Source organism: Salminus brasiliensis, chromosome 19, assembly GCF_030463535.1.
Source record: "Salminus brasiliensis chromosome 19, fSalBra1.hap2, whole genome shotgun sequence".
Lineage (NCBI taxonomy): Eukaryota > Metazoa > Chordata > Actinopteri > Characiformes > Bryconidae > Salminus > Salminus brasiliensis.
The window spans coordinates 16,813,961-16,833,713 of record NC_132896.1 but is presented as its reverse complement, the minus strand read 5'-3'; the positions used below and the strand labels follow the sequence as shown (position 1 = coordinate 16,833,713).

Here is a 19,753-nt window from a genome sequence, read left to right as displayed (position 1 = left end):
GCCCCGACATTCCAGGAAACCAATCAAAGCGAGTCATTTGTGTTCGCGTTTTGTCTCGCGAGCAGCACCGCTTAAATTCTGCTCTTCTCTTGTCGATCGGCCATTTCGACCCGGCCGGCATTCCGTGTACGTCCTGCGGCTGAGCGGGATTTGTCTCCTTCACACGACATCACATTAACACCACCCAACAATGAACGAGACCGCCATTTCTTTCGCCAAGGACTTCTTGGCCGGTGGCATTGCCGCTGCCATCTCCAAAACAGCTGTCGCTCCCATCGAGAGAGTGAAGCTTCTTCTTCAGGTGAGTTAACGGGGGAGTCGGGCCGGTTTAAGACGGTAGATTTGAGCTGCCGGTTTAATGTGAACAGCGGCTTCCGGAAGCGTTAGCTAGCCGGCCATCAATGCCAGGTTAGCTGGGTGAACTGATTTGTTTCAGGCGGCGGTGTGGATCAGTTTATCTCGCTATAGAAAACAGGAAAGTGAGCGCTAAACGTGAATGAATAGAAGCTACGTTTTATTCATAGTTTTGTGAAAGTGACCGTCGCGCCGCTAGCTACGTAGCTACAGCATGTAAAGCTAACTAGCTATCTAGCTAGCTTTCGGTTTATTAAGAAAAAAAAACTAGCCCTGAAACGCGTCTATTGGTGTAGCTAGTTATTCGTGTAGGTAACAATTGAGTCGTCCTTTATTGGTAGAGCCATGTAGTCATTTGATTCTGGCGGTCGAGTGTGAACAGTAACGCTCCTAGCGTTAGCTATGCAGTGTGACCTTAGCCAGATTAGCTGCGGAGCCCGGAGAGCGTTAGCCAGCTAGCGGAAGGTCTCCTTAAAGTCAATCGAAGCTTAGCACGCTAGCTAGCGAACAAAGCCGCTTGGCTGTCGAGGACGATGCAGCCCGGCACTTAATGTTCTCAACCAGTTTCTTTTGCAGTATTTCTGGCTGGTCCACAAGTTTTTGTGCTTTTTTTTTTGCTTCTTTTTGGGGACAGCTTGTAGATAAAGAACTTAGCTAGCTAAATGCTGCGCTAGAGCCATGGCTTAAAAGAAATACTTCGTATTGTAGTTAGCCAGTTGATTCACTGGCTTTGTGAAAGAAAGTTTTGGTTAGCCAGCGCTAGATAGCTGTTTATTGCTGATCCAAGTTGTTTAGCTTAGCATACGTTAGACTTCCTCTTATACGTTGCCAAGGTCGTAAGAATGTGGGGCCTTCTGCTTCGGGTTTCCTTGCTAGTCATTCAGTACTTACGAGCTTGAAACACTGAAGCTAGTGCTTCGCTCGTCGTTCTTTTGTAGACCTTTTCTCAGTGTTAATACTACTCGAGCTTGTGCCCGCATAAACTCGTTGGCCTGTGAAGGTCCGGTACCATGTTCCTCTGTGCTTGCTGCTCATTCACGTGCAGCATATTTAGACATCCTAATTTACAGCAGTTTCATTGTAGATGCACATGGAGATGCATGTTTAGATTGTAGTAATTGATGTGATTATAGTAACACTACATGTTCAATAGTTTGCTTATGTTTTTTTTATCTGGTGCTTTTCACAGGTGCAACATGCCAGCAAGCAGATCACCGCTGACAAGCACTACAAGGGCATCATGGACTGTGTTGTCCGTATTCCCAAGGAGCAGGGTTTCCTGTCGTTCTGGAGAGGAAACTTTGCCAATGTCATCAGATACTTTCCTACTCAGGCCCTCAACTTCGCCTTCAAGGACAAGTACAAGAAGGTCTTCCTTGATGGTGTAGACAAGCGCACCCAGTTCTGGAGGTACTTCGCTGGTAACTTGGCCTCTGGTGGTGCTGCTGGTGCCACCTCCCTCTGCTTCGTCTACCCTCTTGACTTTGCCAGAACCCGTCTGGCTGCTGATGTTGGCAAAGCTGGAGCCGAGAGAGAGTTCACTGGGCTGGGTAACTGCTTGGTGAAGATTTTCAGGTCTGATGGCCTGAAGGGTCTGTACCAGGGCTTCAATGTGTCTGTGCAGGGTATCATCATCTACAGAGCTGCTTACTTTGGCATCTATGACACAGCTAAGGGTAAGTGTTTCTGTAATATAAGGGTTATGAGATGAAGATTTGTGGCTGCTGGTTATTAATGTTTTCCCCCCCTTTGCTTGCAGGTATGCTGCCAGATCCCAAGAACACCCACATTGTTGTCAGCTGGATGATTGCTCAGAGTGTGACGGCTGTTGCTGGTCTTGCCTCGTATCCCTTCGACACAGTGCGTCGTCGTATGATGATGCAGTCTGGACGCAAAGGAGGTAACTATTCTTTGAAGTGGTTTTGTTCTGCTTTACTTGTGCAATTTAAATGAGTTGAGTAACATGCATCTTTCTTTGTGTTGCAGCTGACATCATGTACAGTGGCACGATTGACTGCTGGAAGAAGATTGCTCGTGATGAGGGTGGCAAAGCTTTCTTCAAGGGTGCTTGGTCCAACGTTCTCAGAGGCATGGGTGGTGCCTTTGTGCTCGTCTTGTATGATGAGCTGAAGAAAGTCATCTAAAATGTTTGTTGGCCGTTAATGTTGTGGTGTTTAACTGTAACAACTTGTACATTTGGAAGGACTCAAATTCCGCCTTATTTATAGGGACCAGCTAGTGTCAGTGCTAGTTGAACTGGGGGGGTTCATTTTTGTGCTTTTAATTTGACCCCTTTTCTGTTTGGTTTTTTTGTTCACAATGTCATTCCCCAAGAGAAAGAAGCCATGCCAGGTACTGAAACCTACCTGCCACCCAGCCGGTCTGTTTTTATGCATTACACTTCAATAAAGACTCACCGAACCTACTCAGTTTGTGCTGTGTTAATTTGTGCTGTGAGGTCTGGTTTTAAACAATTTAAGCAAACTTAAATCACTAAATCTGTGGCTGAGAAGGCCAAAACTGTCTTAAGTGTTAAGTGGTAACTCTGATTTAGTGCTTCAAGACAGGCAGGCAGTGTCTTATTTCATGAGCTGTAAATTCATACTCTGGCTGTTGCCCAGCCTTGTGCCTGGGGCTAAGCCAAGAACAGCTGTGGGGAGCATGCTTATCATGGTGCTTCTTGAGTGTCCTTAAGGCTGTTGGATACTATTTGGTGGGACAGATTGGATGGCCTACTCGTGCCACAAATGTAGTCAGGTGGGTTGTCTTCAGACAAGTTTGTAAAACCTGGTCATGGAGGATGTTTCTTCAGCAGAACACTGCTTTCCAACACCATATAGGGTAGATTCAGATTATACAGCAGTCTAAAGTGCGCTTTATGGGCTATTTCTTAGAGGCTCCTAGTTGATCAGTGACCCTTTTTACGTGTGTATATACTACACGTAGCCCCACTAGAGACCATACTAGGCCCTTGTCTTGCGATAGGGTTAATGATGGACAGGGAATCAACTCCGTCTCTGGGTGAGGTGACTGGTTAAAGAGTGTAAGTTGCAATGTGATGGATGATCAGCTGTGCTGACAAGTAACGAATGAAAAATACAGTATTTAGGATTACGCTCCATGTAGATTGGGCGAGTTATTCCAGACGCCCCCTCGCCCCCAGTGGAGCTGGGTGGAGGGGCTGCTCTCACGTGTTGGCTTTTGCTATTCAGTGGGGGCGTGCTAATCTGAAAATAGACCCCAACACATGTGAACGTATATTCCATAGGAAAATTATAGCAAAGATCCTCTGGACTAGGATGTGAACTGGAGACTCTCCTTCATTCATAAATGATGTTGAATGTAATACATGGGCTGAGTGCCATCTTGTGGCAAATACAAGGAGCAGCAGGCGATCCTAAAAGTAGGGAATGTGGGTTGAATTAAATTACATGACATGAAGAACATTGAAAACACCCACGTACCTAAACTGGCTGCATCAAATCAGAGTCAAAAACATACAATCTTCAATCTCGTACATCACAGAAACCACTAGTTAGATGTAAGGTTGCATTTGTGTTGTGTTTTAAAGGGCGTTTGTGTGGGTTTGTGTATCAACAGTCGCCATTCATTTTTACAAACCCATTTGACCCGTCTTTATTCCTTAGAAATGAATCAAATGATTTTTTTTGTAAATGTACCTTTAGGACGGACATATGTAAATAAGCTCTGCTCAGATTGGCTGAAACACTTAACTCCCAATTTGAATAGGCGGGGCTAAATGGCTGTATGGTAAACAGGTGGATATACGCTGGTTTTTGTAACCCTACAAAAACAGGAAGTTGTTTTTGCTGCTTTTGCTGTTTATTTTTCAGGATGGGGGGGGGGTAACGGTACATTTTGACATTTTAATATTAATGTTCATACATGACATTAATTTATTTAAAACAAAGTTTTCCATAATATGAGAATATTTAATTATCGACCAATCACAATACACTTTCACCAGGTCTCACCTTCCGGTTATAGTCCTCCAGAGATACTGTCTGAGCTCTGTGTGAGTCTCAGAGCGGAGGCTGGGCGGCATGACCACGAAACCTTCAAGTGATCGGTGTAATCTCCACAGAGACGAAAATGTACTTCTGGGGTTACCTGGTGGATACCGCCTTAAGTCTGGTTGGGTATTTGTCGGATTTTGGACACTTTTCGCTCCAGGCGGGCATTTGTCTGCTGTCTTTTCTCCCCGTCTTCCCTTCTGCCCGTAGGAGTCGTGAAAGAGGCACCCAGACGACCAGCCCCGCGGAGGAAACTTCAGCTGAGGTAGATAACTGTGGGTTTCAGGCAACAGCTCTCTCTGTTCAGCTGTGTCACCAGTTGGCAGCTGCTGCAATCTCACAGCTCTGGCCTGGTTGTCGAAAACAGCATACCGCTGCTGTCCAGTGAAAACCACGTATCTCCATTTTTGTCTTTCTCCATTTTTAGTGTTCTCCATGGTTTAACCCTGTAGCTGCTCTGTCCGCTGTGTGAATAATGCAGGATGAATGGACCAATAGAGAAACGCTGTAAATGACTTGGAAGAAACTTTTCATTTTACATTGACTTTCATTCAAAGTTAAGCACCTTTTTACCTTCCGTGTGATCAGTGATCTCGCTGTGTTTGTTTTGAGTGAACACATCAGCTCTCCACCTCTTCGTATGAGTATGTGATTTGTGTCCATCTGCATTATTATAGAGAGCCCACGTTTAGAGTGTCAGACAGCGCCTGGCAGCTCAAGCAGACTTCAGACCAGAAGCCTCCATGCATTTACAAATCCTGTCAATGTAATACGGGTTTCGGTTGTAGTCAGTAACGCATGTGACTACCGATCACTGTTTGATGCGCAATCCAAGAAACGGAATGAATCGCTGATGTTGCAAACAGCTGTTTTCAACCGTATTTCCTGTAGCGAACCATGGGCATACCAGTGCCATGCACTTAGTTAACTTCTCCTCAACCTTCTGCTTCATTATCACCCCATCTGTCATGATTGATCACACTGAGAATTCCAGTCAGAGATTATAGGAGTTATTGAGTGTTGTATTTTTCAGAGTAAGTCTAATATTTTTAGGGGTTGGTGACATTTCCTGACATTTTTCCAGCTTCTACATATGGCAAATCATTGTGCCTCCTCTATGGTGGGACATGCAGGGGATTGCCCTGAATGTGCATTATAAAATGTATGACAGTGTTATTCCTGTTAAATACTGCTTTGTGTTCTGACGTTGACTCGTGTGTCAGGATAGTATGGTAACCCTGTGTACACTTTTGTACACTACAAAACGGATGTGTTCGAACAACATGCGGTTAAGTACTGGACCTCCCGGACCATAACCGGAGAACCCTGGTAAATAACATCTAACAGCTAACAACCATCTAAACATGGGCCCTATCGAAGGGAGAGCCCTTCACTTCAGTGCTAGCCAGTGTGGGGGTCTGTTAGCTAATGTAACAGGCCTGGGAATAGGGATGAGTGATATGGTACAAATACTATATCACCATGTTTAAAGACTTTTTTCACGATATACAATATTTATCATGATGCATGTAATCACAGACTAAATACATCAGTAGCGACAGATTCTTAAATACTACTTATTCAGATCCTCTCCTGTACTGAATACAGTGATTTTTATTCAACATCTGCTGCCCTTCATCTAATTAACCCAGACTAATTACACTGTTAGTAATGAAACCTGCAGCTGATCAGTGTTTATTAAGCACTAACCGTATCCTCAATGTGCTTAGAAAAGCATATTGTTCATCATAATAACAAAAGTCATCACGATATGATAAAATATCATCCTGTTGTCCAGCCCTAGCTGGCAGTTAGTTAGTTTAGCGTGTTCGGCTGTAGCGTGTAGTTTAGTTAGCGTGTTCGGCTGTCCAGTGATGTTGTGTAATACATCAGTAGCGATAGTTCGAAGAGATGTAATTGGTTGGCTTCATGTAACTCAGAAGAAGCATATAAAGCATGTTGTTGCTTGTGAATGCGGGACTTTCTATGGTATTTTAGCACCACAAGATCCGAACTCCCAGTATGAAAGCGGTTAGGAGACTTTTGTCCTTGTAAAAGAGAATCGTGCTGAACTTTGCAAGTAACCTTACTATGGCCTTTATCATATTTTGTTTTATAACAGTCGAGTGACACTGGTCACATGGTTGGAAGAGATGAGACTGATTCTACTGTCCAAAAAACATTAAACCGATCAGAGTACCCAAATGTTCAGAGATCACTTCACCAGTGTAAGTAAGAACTTTCACTTTCTTTTAATGTATGAGAAAAGTTAACAGCCATGTGACTTCTCAGAATAAAATACATGTGCCAACTTGCCATCTGTGTTTTAGTTGTGTACGGTCTGTCTGATGAGTTATAGGAAGTGGTATTGATTCTTGGTTTGACAGTTATGGAAATTGCATATAGCACAAGAAATGCTTTTGCAGTAGTTGTTTAGCAGTAGTTGTAGTTGTGTGCTGTCTATTTAAAGTGCCCTAAAGCTACATGTCTTTTTGTAGTGTTTAAGTGTGCGTATGTTCATCTGGTCCTGCCCTGGTACACTGTCCCAGAACTGAGAGAAAGTCAGCCTTTACATGCAGCTCTGCTCAGCGAATTTGACCTCATTGTGGACAAGATCATTTCCAAGGCCAGGAAATTTGACCTCTCAGTCACTAGCGTGGGCTGCATTAGCATCTTCACCCAGCACCTCCGCTGTGCAAAGCAGTCAGCTAGGTAAGCATGTTTCTCAGTAAAGCTTCCACATCATGCGATCATAATTCTTTTGTTGGTTACCTCTTTCGTGTGGCCAGTGTAGTCTGATGTAACCTCCACAGGCAGTGTTCCTTTTGTTGTAAATGTGTAACTGGTGATCTAGACAATTCAGAGAGCATTACTGCTTGTAAAATCTCTTTTTATGTGTTTATACGTTTCTTATACATTTTTGTGCCATTATCTTTCCTAGGTCCCCATTGTTCAGCTCTAAGGCCCAGGAAATGGCAGCCTTCAGAGCCTTCTCTGAAGCCCTCATACTCAACCTTTTCCCTCAACACCTATGGGAGACGGATGTTTACCGCTGTGCTTTACAAGAGATTCTGGCTATGAAAGGTTAGAGCTGTTTCCTATCCCTGTGTGCTTTGTTCCAGCATTGCTTCGACCAAGAACATTCCTTTTAAAATCTTCAGAATTACAGAGTGAATCATTAGCATGCTTCTGTTAGATAGTATCTTGAGGGTGAATTGTTTTCACTTGTAGTAATAGTGGCTTTTCACTGAGTATGTTCATTACATGAGCTGACTTGCATGACCACATTATTCTGTCATTATCTTCAGGTACAGGAGGGACAGAATGTACCTTTTGCTTAGTTTTAGTTCATGCAAATCAAATTTATTTGTATAGCACATTTTACAGCTGGTGTTGTCACAAATCAGCTTTACAGAATCGGTAATCAGTAAGAGGACAAGAGATCAACAAGACATAAGACCCCAAGTGAGCAAGCCAAAAGCTACAGTGGCAAAAAAAACTCCCTCAGAGCTGGAGGAAGAAACCTTGGGAGGACCCAAGACTCACAAGGGGGACCCATCCTCATCTGTCCAGAATTATTGATAAAAACCAAATCACCACATAGAAACTGTTCTACTGCTCAGGTGTGCAACATAATCATAGTATCATAATATAACAATCATAAAAACTCAGAATATACTATACTATATACTAATATACTATATTATAATCATAGTAGTGATGGTTAATGGTGGCAATAATAATAATAGTTTTATTATTCATGTTGTCTGCCCTGGGAAGCCAATGATTAGTGATTCGTATACAACTATTTGACTCTTCAAATCCTTTGCCATAAATTAAGGGCCCTCCTCATGGGGACCCCCTTTTTCTATCATTAGGAGGTTTTGGCTTAAAATCTCACGATACAAGGCTCCGTTCATTCTTCCCTTAACACGGATCAGTCGTCTTGTCCCCTTTGCAGAATGTTTACCAGAAAGTTCTATTTTGGTTTTATCTGACCACATGATATTCTCCCAATCCTCTTCTGGATCATCCATTTGCTCTCTGGCAAACTTCAGACAGGCCTGGACATGTACTGGCTTAAACAGGGGGACACGCCTGGCACTGCAGGATTTGAGTCCCTCTCAGAGTAGTGCGTTACTGATGGTAGCCTTTGTTACTTTGGTCCCAGCTCTCTGCAGTTCATTCTTCAGGTCCCCCCGTGTGGTTCTGGGATTTTTGTTCACCATTCTCATGATCATTCTGACCTCATAGGATGAGATCTTGCGTGGGGCCCCAGATTGAGGGATCAATGGTCTTGTATGTCTTCCATTTTCTTACAATTGCTCCCACAGTTGATTTATTCACACCAACCTGCTTGCCTATTGTAGATTCACTCTTCCCAGCCTGGTGCAGGTCTACAATTTTCTTCCTGGTGTCCTTCGACAGCTCTTTGGTCTTGGGCATGGTTAAGTTTGGAGTCTGACTGTTTGAGGCTGCGGACAGATCTTTTATACAGATAACGAGGTCAAACAGGTGCCATTAATACAGGTAATGAGTTCAGGACAGAAGAGCTTCTTAAAGAAGAAATTACAGGTCTGTGAGAGCCAGAAATCTTGCTTGTTTGTGGGTGATCAAATACTAATTTTCCACCATAATTACATACAAATCAATTCTTTAAAAATCCTACAATGTGATTTCATGGTATTTTTTCCATTTTGTCTCTCATAGTTGAAGTGTACCTATGATGAAAATTACAGACCTCTGAATAATATAACAATCATAAAAACTCAAAATATACTATACTATATACTAATATACTATAATATAATCATAGTAGTGATGGTTAATGGTGGCAATAATAATAATAGTTTTATTATTCATGTTGTCTGCCCTGGGAAGCCAATGGTTAGTGATTTGTATACAACTATTTGACTCTTCAAATCCTTTGCCATAGATTAAGGGCCCTCCCTTTTTCTATCATTTGCCTTTCCAGTTAGAAACATGTCAGTGGAAGAGGTCAGTTTCTCTGATCGCAGGCCGATTATCCTTGACTTAATGCTAGTTAAGCAAGCATAACTAATTCTAGTACAGTAGATTTCTTTGACTTGATGCTTAGTGGAACATTTGGTTCTCATAGACCTAGAGAGGTTGAGGCAAGCATTGTTTCTAGCACATTTTTTATTGTTTCTAGCACATTTCATTATCTTTATACTTTAGTTATATAACTTACTTATTATGGTAAAGATCCAATAAACAAATGGTCAGAACATGCGGTACTGGATGACTGAGGAATAAAAAAACATGATTGAGGAAGTAGGCATATAATTGCCATAAATAGAAGAATACGTCAACATGAAGTTAGTGTTTACCACAGGATGCAAATGACTTGTGTCTAACCGCAGAAAGGCCTGTTTGTTGAGAAGTTGATTGAAAAGACTGTGTAGCTTTCAGACAAAGTATTTTAGACAGAGGAGACCCCAATTAACCTGTACCATAGTAAAAAAAAAGTATGTAAGTGTAGAGAACATTAGCTATGCATGATCCACAAGAGACATGTATGAAACATGGTGACATGGTTGAATGATTGCCTCTGTTTCCCTTGTCTGTATTCACATCTTTACTACTCAGATCCAGCTGAGTGTCTCAGATTGAGTGGACTTCATGTTGCAGCAGGACGATAACTTGAATCGTTTTTTTCAGGGCAGAAAAGAATAATGTTTTATTGGCTAGTAGCAATGCATGATGCAATATTACTGTCCAGTTAATGACTACCCTGTGTATATATGTAATGACCATTAGAACAATCATACAGTGCATGGCCAAGGGCTATTACACCTAAGTAGCCTGGCTTTACCAAGCGGATATCCACCTTCATCATTTCTCAGTAATGTTTTTTTTGTTTGTTTTTTGTTTTTTAAACGGTTCAATATCCATCTACATAAACCAGTATGACAGCATTCCAGGAACCATTGAAGAAGTGTTCTGGAGGCACAGGGTAGCCTATGGGCTATTTGTTGGACTTACCAGATGACTTACCAGATGATGCTGATAGGATGACAGCAGTTCAAAATAATAATTTCTCAGTTCATCTGTCAGTGACAAGACAAGGTAAATACAGTGGGGCAAAAATGTATGTAGTCAGCCACTGATTGTGCAAGTTCTCCTACTTAGAAAGAAGAGAGAAGTCTGTATTTTCATCATACGTACACTTCAACTATAAGAGACAAAATGAGAAAAATCCAGAAAATCACATTGTAGGATTTTTAAAGAATTTATTTGTAAATTATGGTGGAAAATAAGTATTTGGTCAATAACAAAAGTTCAGCTCAATACTTTGTAACATAACCTTTGTTGGCAATGACAGAGGTCAAACATTTCCTGTAAGTCTTCACCAGGTTTGCACACACTGTAGCTGGTATTTTGGCCCATTCCTCCATGCAGATCTCCTCTAGAGCAGTGATGTTTTGAGGCTGTCGCTGGGCAACCCGGACTTTCAACTCACTCCACAAATTTTCTATGGGGTTGAGGTCTGGAGACTGGCTAGGCCACTCCAGGACCTTGAAATGCTTTTTACAGAGCCACTCCTTCGTTGCCTGAGTGGTGTGTTTGGGATCATTGTCATGCTGGAAGACCCAGCAACATTGCATCTTCAATGCTCTTAGGAGGTTTTGGCTTAAAATATCACGATACAAGGCCCCGTTCGGTCTTCCCTTAACACGGATCAGTCGTCTTGTCCCCTTTGCAGATTTTTTACCAAAAAGTTCTATTTTGGTTTTATCTGACCACATGATACTCTCCCAATCCTCTTCTGGATCATCCATTTGCTCTCTGGCAAACTTCAGACAGGCCTGGACATGTACTGGCTTAAACAGGGGGACACGCCTGGCACTGCAGGATTTGAGTCCCTCTCTGACTAGTGCGTTACTGATGGTAGCCTTTGTTACTTTGGTCCCAGCTCTCTGCAGGTCATTCTTCAGGTCCCCCCGTGTGGTTCTGGGATTTTTGTTCACCATTCTCATGATCATTCTGACCCCATAGGATGAGATCTTGCATGGGGCCCCAGATCAAGGGATCAATGGTCTTGTATGTCTTCCATTTTCTTACAATTGCTCCCACAGTTGATTTATTCACACCAACCTGCTTGCCTATTGTAGATTCACTCTTCCCAGCCTGGTGCAGGTCTACAATTTTCTTCCTGGTGTCCTTCGACAGCTCTTTGGTCTTGGGCATGGTTAAGTTTGGAGTCTGACTTTGCCCACATTGATACGTTTATGCATATCGCCTGTGCTGATGGTGGTGACAGCAAGAAGTGCACAAATCTGATCATGCACATTTATGTTGCATTCCCACTAATCGAATATGTATCCAAAACAGAACCCCACTTCACTGGAATCTGATTTGAAAAGATCGGATTTGACATGTCCACACAGTCCTAAAAAACCCACACAGCCTGGTAATTTAAAAATAGCCTTATTAGCAGTATTAACAATGTTGCATGGTTACACTGACTGATTTCATGTTGCTTCACTGCAACACACTGAAAACTTGCCGGTTCCTCACAATGAACTGCTTACCGTGCATGTCTCATTGGGGTCATCAGCTCTGGTCTTGGGGAAGTAGAGTCCAGCACCAGGCATTATGACCCCTGCTGTAGAGTTTCTACATTTCTATATACTTCTTGGCAAGGATGGTGATGACCAGAACATTCCCCTGAATTGAATGAATGATGATGAATAAAATTCAATGTCTGATTTATTTTACTAGAAGAAGCCAGGCACTTATGAGATGTGTGATATTGATTCTTTTGAAAAAAGCAAACTTAAAAATGTTCTTAAATATAAAGAAAAGGAAAACTAGTCCATACCTCTCTTGTCTCTTTATTTTTAACTAGGCTGTTCGGTTTCATTTTGTCTTATTTAACTTAACAATGCCGAGAGTATGTATGAGTACAATATGTTCTGTAATCATTCTTTCACCCTTCACAGTGCTGGCTCTTGTGATGTTGCTGTCTGACCCAGACAACTTGAACCGTCTGGTGGTTTGTCAGCTGGATCGAGTACCCCCTGAGAATGCAGTAGAAGACGTGCATGACTCAGATAAAGAAGACTGTAGTTCCTCTTCCGAGAGTCACAACATAGAAGTGTGAGTGACTTCTGCTTTCACAGCATTGCGACTAGTAAAATTTTGAATTTGTCTTGATCTCATTTTGTCACAATGATTCCATCAATTTTTGCAGTTTACAAAAAGAGGTGGAGGAGACTCCAGATGAAGAAATCAAATCAAAAAAGACAGGTGCAGTGTTATCTTTTATATCAAATTACAGGCAGGGGTGAGCACTGAGATGATTTTGGAGTGTTTTGTTTATTTTATTAATTGTTTTAGCTAATTTTTCCCCCTTTAAAATGTTATTTGTCTTTATGCAGGCAACAAAGTGAAGCAAAAGTTCTCCAAACTGTTTGATACTCTTAATCCGAAGAGAGGAATTAAAAAGAAACAGAAAAGGTTAAGGAAGCAGGCTTTGTTATCACGCCGGCCTGCTGTAATAGAGGCTGATGGTGCAAGCAGCTGTGAGGACTCCAGCTTTGACAGCGTGAGCAAGTAAAACATTACTTTTAATTACACAGACCTTTTATTTCTGAGCTTTTCTTATATTATGGTCGTTCTCTTTTTTTTTGCTATTAGCATGACAGTGATGTGGAGAGTTGCGTGAGCAGCTTCCAGGAAGATATGATGGAGTTCAAGCTATCCTTTGAGATGTGGCGGGTTGGAAAGTGGGCTGTAACTGTAACTAATGTGAGTTTATTTTACTTGAGTCTGTTGTTTCTATTTATTTGCCCATTTCCTCACATGTCAGGATACATGTAAAGCCAGCAACAGCACTGAGCAACAGAATGAAGCATACACTAATTCCAGTCTTAACTGTTACACTTGATGCTTAATTTATATATCTATAGCAACTATACTACTTGATTGAGTAGGGCCTATTATAGGTTAATTGATATATGGTATTGGATGGTAAAGGATGGAACTCACTATGTGTATAGTCGGTCCAGCTGGGTTCTTGCCATTTAGTCTTTGCTTTATTGGCCTGACATTATAATTGTGGACGTGGTCATAATTCCACATAACACCCCTTCTAATAAATGCATCTAGTTACTTCAGGTTGCACCCATTGCAGCACAGATGTCAACACAAATGTGCACACATTGCTTGTCTAGGCCATGAAGAGTAGAAGTATTGCCAATCGAATAGGACTCTGAAGCAGAAAAACAATGGTTGTACAATGGTGATCATCCAACATCACAACAACCTCACTAACCCTGTTGAATGAGCAGGTGTCCCAGTCATTTTGTCCATATAGTGTATGTTTTAAGTTGATATGCAGGAAAATGTTGTTCATCAACCATATGGTACCGATGCACCAGATAGAGACTAGGTTGTAAAATAGCATGCAGCAAGTATTGCTGCAAATTATTTTTTTAACCTACACCTAGGTTGAAATGGAAGAGGACACATTGTGTTTCACAGTCCACTTGGAAGAGAAAAACAACTGTGAGAATCTCCACTGGGATGTGAAAAAGACCCAGTCAGAACTAGTTGAATTTTATAATCGCTGCAAGGTAAGACACAGGTTTTCTTATGGTTCTTAATAGTGTGTTCAAATGAATTAATCTATTAAATTAATCTAACCCTAACCCTAACCCTAACTAATTAATCTATTAATTTGCACCGCCACTTCATCATTTTCATCAATTTGGACTAATATGAACATTATTAACATCTCCACAGGATTTGCCTCATCTGCCCCCCATATTAACCATGGAGGAGAATACAGAAACCTTAGAGCTTAGTGAGCACTGCCAAGAAGATGCAAGAGAAGCTTTTGAGAAATTCTTACAAGTAAGCTCTATTTTTATTGAAAACAGATTAACATAACAATCAGCATAGATCTTGTATTGTTTACCATCTTTTAATTATGTTTACCACCTTTTAATGTTTCGCATTCCTGTAGGCGGTGGTGGCAGATACAGAGTTAGGCCCCACTCCGCTTGTATTCGAGTTCCTCTGTCCACTGCGCAGATTACTGAAGGAAGAAGAACATGAAGGAGGGGTGTGGGTTCTTTTGGGCGGGCTTGCATCTTTTCTGACTCCTGGCCATGACGATGATGAGGCAAGTATATGCGCCAAATGTTGCAATCATCCCACTGAATCACAGCTCATAGCTGATCTTGTTAAACACTGATAACTAAAAAAAAAGGCACATTTAGCACTAGAATTTACAGATGTATTTAGTCAGTACCGGGCACTGTTGTGGAACTAGCTGGAATCGGGACTACTTCTACTTTAATGAATATTTCATTTCAGCTCGGTCAAACACCTGGTCCTTGTTATCCTTATCCTTGTTCATGTTATTTGCTGCTGGTTTTGACAGCATGTTTCTTGTGTAAAATATACAGTTCAGTGATTTAGGAAAACAACAAACAGCTACACAATACAGCTCAGTGATTTAGGAAAACAACATATCCATAATAAAATAATACATCATTTTTTCACGTTTAACTTGACCTCATCTTTACTTAATACACTGATAATGAGACACAACCTTAAAGATGAATTCCACAGATTTGTCTGAATGCTCTAACTGAGATGTAAATAAAATAATTAAGGGCCCAGTTTCCCAAAAGCATCTTAGTAATAAAATCATAGTAATTGTGTTTTGTGTGATGCTCGATCGACCCTTTTAGAATAATCTTTGTGTTAAGAAGATTTTGGTGAACCTGGCCCAGAGTGATTTTGATGTGAATTGCAGAGACACTTATCAACATATTTCTTTACAATGGTTGTGATAGAAATTAGAGTTTGCAATGCTAATGCAATGCTAGGCATTTCCTTTAGTATAGAAAACAACTGGATTTACAATCATGTGGAAAAAATTAAGACTCATAAAACTCCTGTCTTAAACATATTTAAACATATGGACAATTTGATCTTCAGTTTAACAAAACTGAGAGATTAAGGTAATATAACTAACATAAAACATTTTGTCTATTTATTACATTTGTATGATGTAATTAATAGAAATACAATTTTCTTTGGATAACGTTAGAGCATGCACACTTTTAATGCAGAACTTCAGGTGCAAGGCACTTTTCAATATTGTTTAAGTTAAGATCTAATGTCCAGATATTTAAATATGTTAAAAAAGACAGTGGTTTAATAGGGTGACTCCATCACAAACCAATTCAGAAATCTGGAAAATAGGCTAATGACCTGCCGTGGTTATTTGAGCACATAGTGATGATGTAAGATGTGGCACTTTATATTATCCTCAGGTTAACACCCTGGAAGGGGAGGAGTGCAGTGGATTGGCGACCATGCCTCAGCATGATGGACTAGCTCGTGCTAAGGTGGCTTGTATGGACACAGATCAAAGACTAAATAAGGAAGCAGAGGAAGAATTGTTGGTCACAGACTCAGGGCGTTCACCTTCATATGACCAGACGGATGATTCCACAAGTGAAAAAGAACAGACAGAATATACAGATTATCTCTTGGATGGTTCTAATCGGGTGATTTCGACTAGAAGTGAAAGTGTTGATGAGAATTTGGCACATTTTGCAGCCAGGACAAAAGTCCTCCCTAAAAAGCAGCCAGCTGTCTTTAGCTCATTTGACAGTGATGATGTAGACCATTTTGTAACTGATGGCGCCTCAGACTTGCGTGTCAATGAAAATGTGAACAAGAAGGATCCTATCTCTCGCAAAAAGTCATCAGGAACACACAAGCCTAAAGGAAAGGAAAAATTAAATCACCCCAAAGAGGAGCTGAGAAGTGTGCCGCAAGTACAGAAAAAAACAACCACCTTGCCCAACATGGGACAACCCGAAGTCAATAAAGTGATATTTGATTTACTAAGGGAGATTTCTGGTGGGTATCAAATGTGTGTCTTTATGACTATAACAATAATATTCAAATAATGTCACTGATTTGCCTGCCATACCTACACAAATTGGTCATTTTATGAGGCACACATACCATATATTTTATTTTTAAAAAGATGAGTGAAAAGAAGCTTTTAAAATTGGTAAAAAATAGGTCTTTATGGAATTAAACAAGGTTCCTCTGTGGCATAACTTAAACAACCCTTTTGTAGCACCTTTATACATTTTGTATACTCTTGGTGCACATTACTAGTTTACAAAAATTTCAAGCTAGATGCTAAATGCTCAAATCAGAATGTTCCTTAATGGATTAATATGATTATTATTTCTTTCCACAGGTAATTCCTGCATCCTTAAAATCGTCAAGACTGCTCTAACACCATTTATGCCTTTGATAAAGAAGTAAGTTCCAAAAGTTTTCCTTTTCTCTGTTGACACGTATTGTTCAGTGCTGGAGCTGTTCTGTTGTTCTTCCTGTATGGAAGTTTGAACCAGTGATGAAAAGATAAATATTAGGCAGGATTTAGGATTGCTATCTTTTAATTGTAGAAAATGTACTGTATGATATCATTTGCATTTTCTGTGCTCAGCTCAAGTAGTTAGCCATAAAATTCTACAAAGCCAACCTTTTTTCACCTTTGTTCAGTAGGCACAAACTGACAACCTTAAGATGCTAAAATATCTCTGATACTCCCAGATTTCCCCCCCTTTCTCATTTTCTTATGAAATGGCAAAACTGTGCCCAGTGATTGGGCTATGGTTTTGATATAATATTTGTTTTTCTGGGGAGGCTAAGCTGTTACGCTGCATTACACCTAACCCCACAATGTGGAGGCTGTACTTTAACCTGTCTAGTTTTCACTGTTGTTTAAATGCTTAATAGTGATACATTCCAGCCCCCGGGAGGGTGATTTATAATAATAATATATGTGTAAATTGTGAACTTTTTTTTTGACTGGTCTTCAGGATTAATCTCAATATGGTTAAAATTCACAGATAACACTGATATGAGAAAATGATCAAACACCCACATCATGTTCTCTTTAAATCTGTTTTACTACATAAAAATAAAAAGTGTTACATTTAACCCTGCATTAGTTTGTGCCCCAATATCTTTTTTTTATGCAATAAATATTTGCACACACATACATCTTTTCTAGTCCCTGTAGAAAAGTGCTGCCAATGGAATATGACTGAGAATGTCTAACGCCAAGTGCAGGCTAGGGCGGTATAAAGCTGACTAGCGTTGAGCTGTGGAGCAGAACTGTTGTCTAGAATAATGGTGCTCCATCCCATACTTTTGAGTTGGGGATAAGGTGGGGTGGTGATCATAAAGCATCCTGATTCCACTACAGTTCTTGGCAGATCCTCACAGCAATGCTCCAGAGTCTAGTAGGAAAACCTTCCCTGTACAGTAGATACAGTTAACCAAACAAAAGCATGATACAGTCTTGTAATACCATTGATTTTTGAAGAAACAATGAATGAGCAGGTGTCCCAATTCTATTGTCCAAATAGGGTAATGCTTTTTTAAATGTGTGGTTTTAAGCATCTGCATCTGCATCTTATCTTAATCTCCAAAAGTGAATTATATTTTGCTTTTCAGGAAAGTGAACACTTTTTTAAAAAAGTTGAACCCTTCTGAAGTTCAGACAGCAGAATACATTGACCATCTTCGTGAGCTCTTGTGGCCAGAGGAGGCCACGTCCCAGAAACAGCTTCGAAGCAGTGAGGAGATGAATGAGACCAAAGAGAAAGCTATGCACCTAATTTCTTCCAAGCGTATGTATCGTATCACTTTAAGCTCTTGACCAGAAGGTTCATGCTTTAAAAATGACTGATATCTTGTATTGTGGATAGTTGCAGGATATCCAATCTTCAGCAAAGCAGACGTGGAGGCCATGCTTAAGATCTTGCAGGACACTGAGGAAAATAAGAAGCTGGTTTATGTGAGTGCTGTCTTGTACTTGTATACATCATTATTGGTTTCAGTATTATATTTATAAAAATTTCAGTATTATTCTTCTCTGTAACCGCTGACTTTTAATTCTAGAGGCTGCTCTTGTATGTTTTGAATGAGTTCCTGGCTGGAGAAGATGCCTTTAAGGGGACATCCAAACTAAATGGAAATGACACTTTTTCAATGGACACTCTCCAATGTTGATTGTATGATTGTTGATTGTAAGTTTTATAATCATGATCTTGACAGGGAATGCCGGAGGAAATTTGGTCACTCAGGTTTTAAAACTGTAATCATGTTTTTGTACTGGTTTTTAAAAACTATTTTTACACTGTGTATCTTTATATGGTTAACCAGTGCTCGCTAATCTGCCACCTGGATTTCTAAAAGCCTGTGGAGTTCAGTTTCCCCAATGTATCTTAGTGTAAATATTATCATTGTGCTTAGATGTTTTTGGTAAACCTAACCCTGATTAAATAATCAAGGCCTTCTGAAAGTTGACTTGTTGCTCATGAGCCTGTATGTATGAAGCATCTGGGTTTATAAATCAGTTCCTTGATTTATTCAATGTAATTCTATTCAGTGTCATATAAAAGGCCTAGATCAGCATTCTTACTCCGGAAAGTTCACAAAGATCTAGTAGATTTCAAGTCTTATCTTGAGGTATTTTAAAAATGAAAATATAAGTTCGGAAAGTGTCTGAAAATGTCTTGGTTTTGTTACTGTTACACATACGAAATTCCGAGGTAATAGCTAACGACCAGGGCTGTTTACCAAAAGTAGTGTTCATCTTAACGTTTTGAGTGGGTTTTCAGTGGGATGCTTGCTCAGCCATTTTCAGAATCAACTTTGTTCTAAGATGCTTTTAGGAAACCCAGCCTGGTTTCAGTCATAACTTAACTAATCCAGAATAGTCAACTAACTTAATATCTGGCTCATAGCAATCCTGTGGTCAGAAACTGACCAGTGTTTGAACAAAACGGACATCAATACATTCCATAATTGTTTGTGTTGTTTTTTAATTTATTTATTTTTATAATGTGCTGCAGCCCAGCTTTTTATTAAAACAAATGTTGTATATGTTGCATTTACCATTGTAACTTTAAGCATTGCAAAAAAAAATTTCTTTATTTCATTGTTTTGTTGAATTGAATGTGTCCATGAATATATGCATATCAAAACTCGGATACAAAATGTGTATTTTTGTATTATTATTATTTTTATTTTTTTTTACCTTTTTATTTGAGAAATCTGTAGTGAACCTAGGTATTAGCAAATCCAGGCTATTTGATTGGTCCTTCTATGTCTTCCCATCAACTTTGTAGAGATTCATTTATTGACCTTGAAACTACTTTAAGTTTACATTTAGTAAAGTGTAATTAGATAATAAGGTGCATAATAAGTGCATAATAAGTATAATGAGGCAGTAGTATAGCGAGTGTGGGGTGAGGTTCAGTGCAGTGTAATAGTTTGTGCCTGTT

At 40.2% G+C, this 19,753-nt stretch overlaps 2 protein-coding genes across 2 annotated transcripts; both read left to right on the top strand.

The window, feature by feature from the left end:
• The first annotated feature begins 88 nt into the window (after positions 1-88).
• slc25a5 (solute carrier family 25 member 5) lies at positions 89-2,779 on the top strand. Its single transcript, XM_072663696.1, has 4 exons — positions 89-301; positions 1,544-2,030; positions 2,114-2,254; positions 2,341-2,779. Exons 1-4 carry the CDS (start codon positions 191-193, stop codon positions 2,496-2,498), a joined length of 897 nt encoding a protein of 298 aa, XP_072519797.1. The 5' UTR covers positions 89-190; the 3' UTR covers positions 2,499-2,779.
• A 1,621-nt stretch (positions 2,780-4,400) lies between these two features.
• On the top strand, positions 4,401-19,426 carry LOC140541063 (uncharacterized). Its single transcript, XM_072663576.1, has 16 exons — positions 4,401-4,653; positions 6,511-6,616; positions 6,887-7,100; positions 7,330-7,472; positions 12,356-12,512; positions 12,607-12,662; positions 12,794-12,960; positions 13,053-13,163; positions 13,865-13,990; positions 14,160-14,270; positions 14,383-14,541; positions 15,704-16,298; positions 16,651-16,714; positions 17,919-18,094; positions 18,173-18,261; positions 18,366-19,426. The coding sequence occupies exons 1-16, from the start codon at positions 4,468-4,470 to the stop codon at positions 18,474-18,476; spliced, it is 2,571 nt and encodes an 856-aa protein (XP_072519677.1). The 5' UTR covers positions 4,401-4,467; the 3' UTR covers positions 18,477-19,426.
• Positions 19,427-19,753: the final 327 nt, after the last annotated feature.

Coding starts and splice junctions, on each gene's coding strand:
- slc25a5 (XM_072663696.1), top strand. CDS start 191: ATGAACGAGACCGCCATTTCTTTCGCCAAGGACTTCTTGGCCGGTGGC. Junction 2,031..2,113: donor CATCTATGACACAGCTAAGG/GTAAGTGTTTCT, acceptor CTTTGCTTGCAG/GTATGCTGCCAGATCCCAAG. Junction 2,255..2,340: donor GCAGTCTGGACGCAAAGGAG/GTAACTATTCTT, acceptor TTTGTGTTGCAG/CTGACATCATGTACAGTGGC.
- LOC140541063 (XM_072663576.1), top strand. CDS start 4,468: ATGTACTTCTGGGGTTACCTGGTGGATACCGCCTTAAGTCTGGTTGGG. Junction 14,271..14,382: donor CTTTTGAGAAATTCTTACAA/GTAAGCTCTATT, acceptor GCATTCCTGTAG/GCGGTGGTGGCAGATACAGA. Junction 18,262..18,365: donor AAAATAAGAAGCTGGTTTAT/GTGAGTGCTGTC, acceptor TTTTAATTCTAG/AGGCTGCTCTTGTATGTTTT.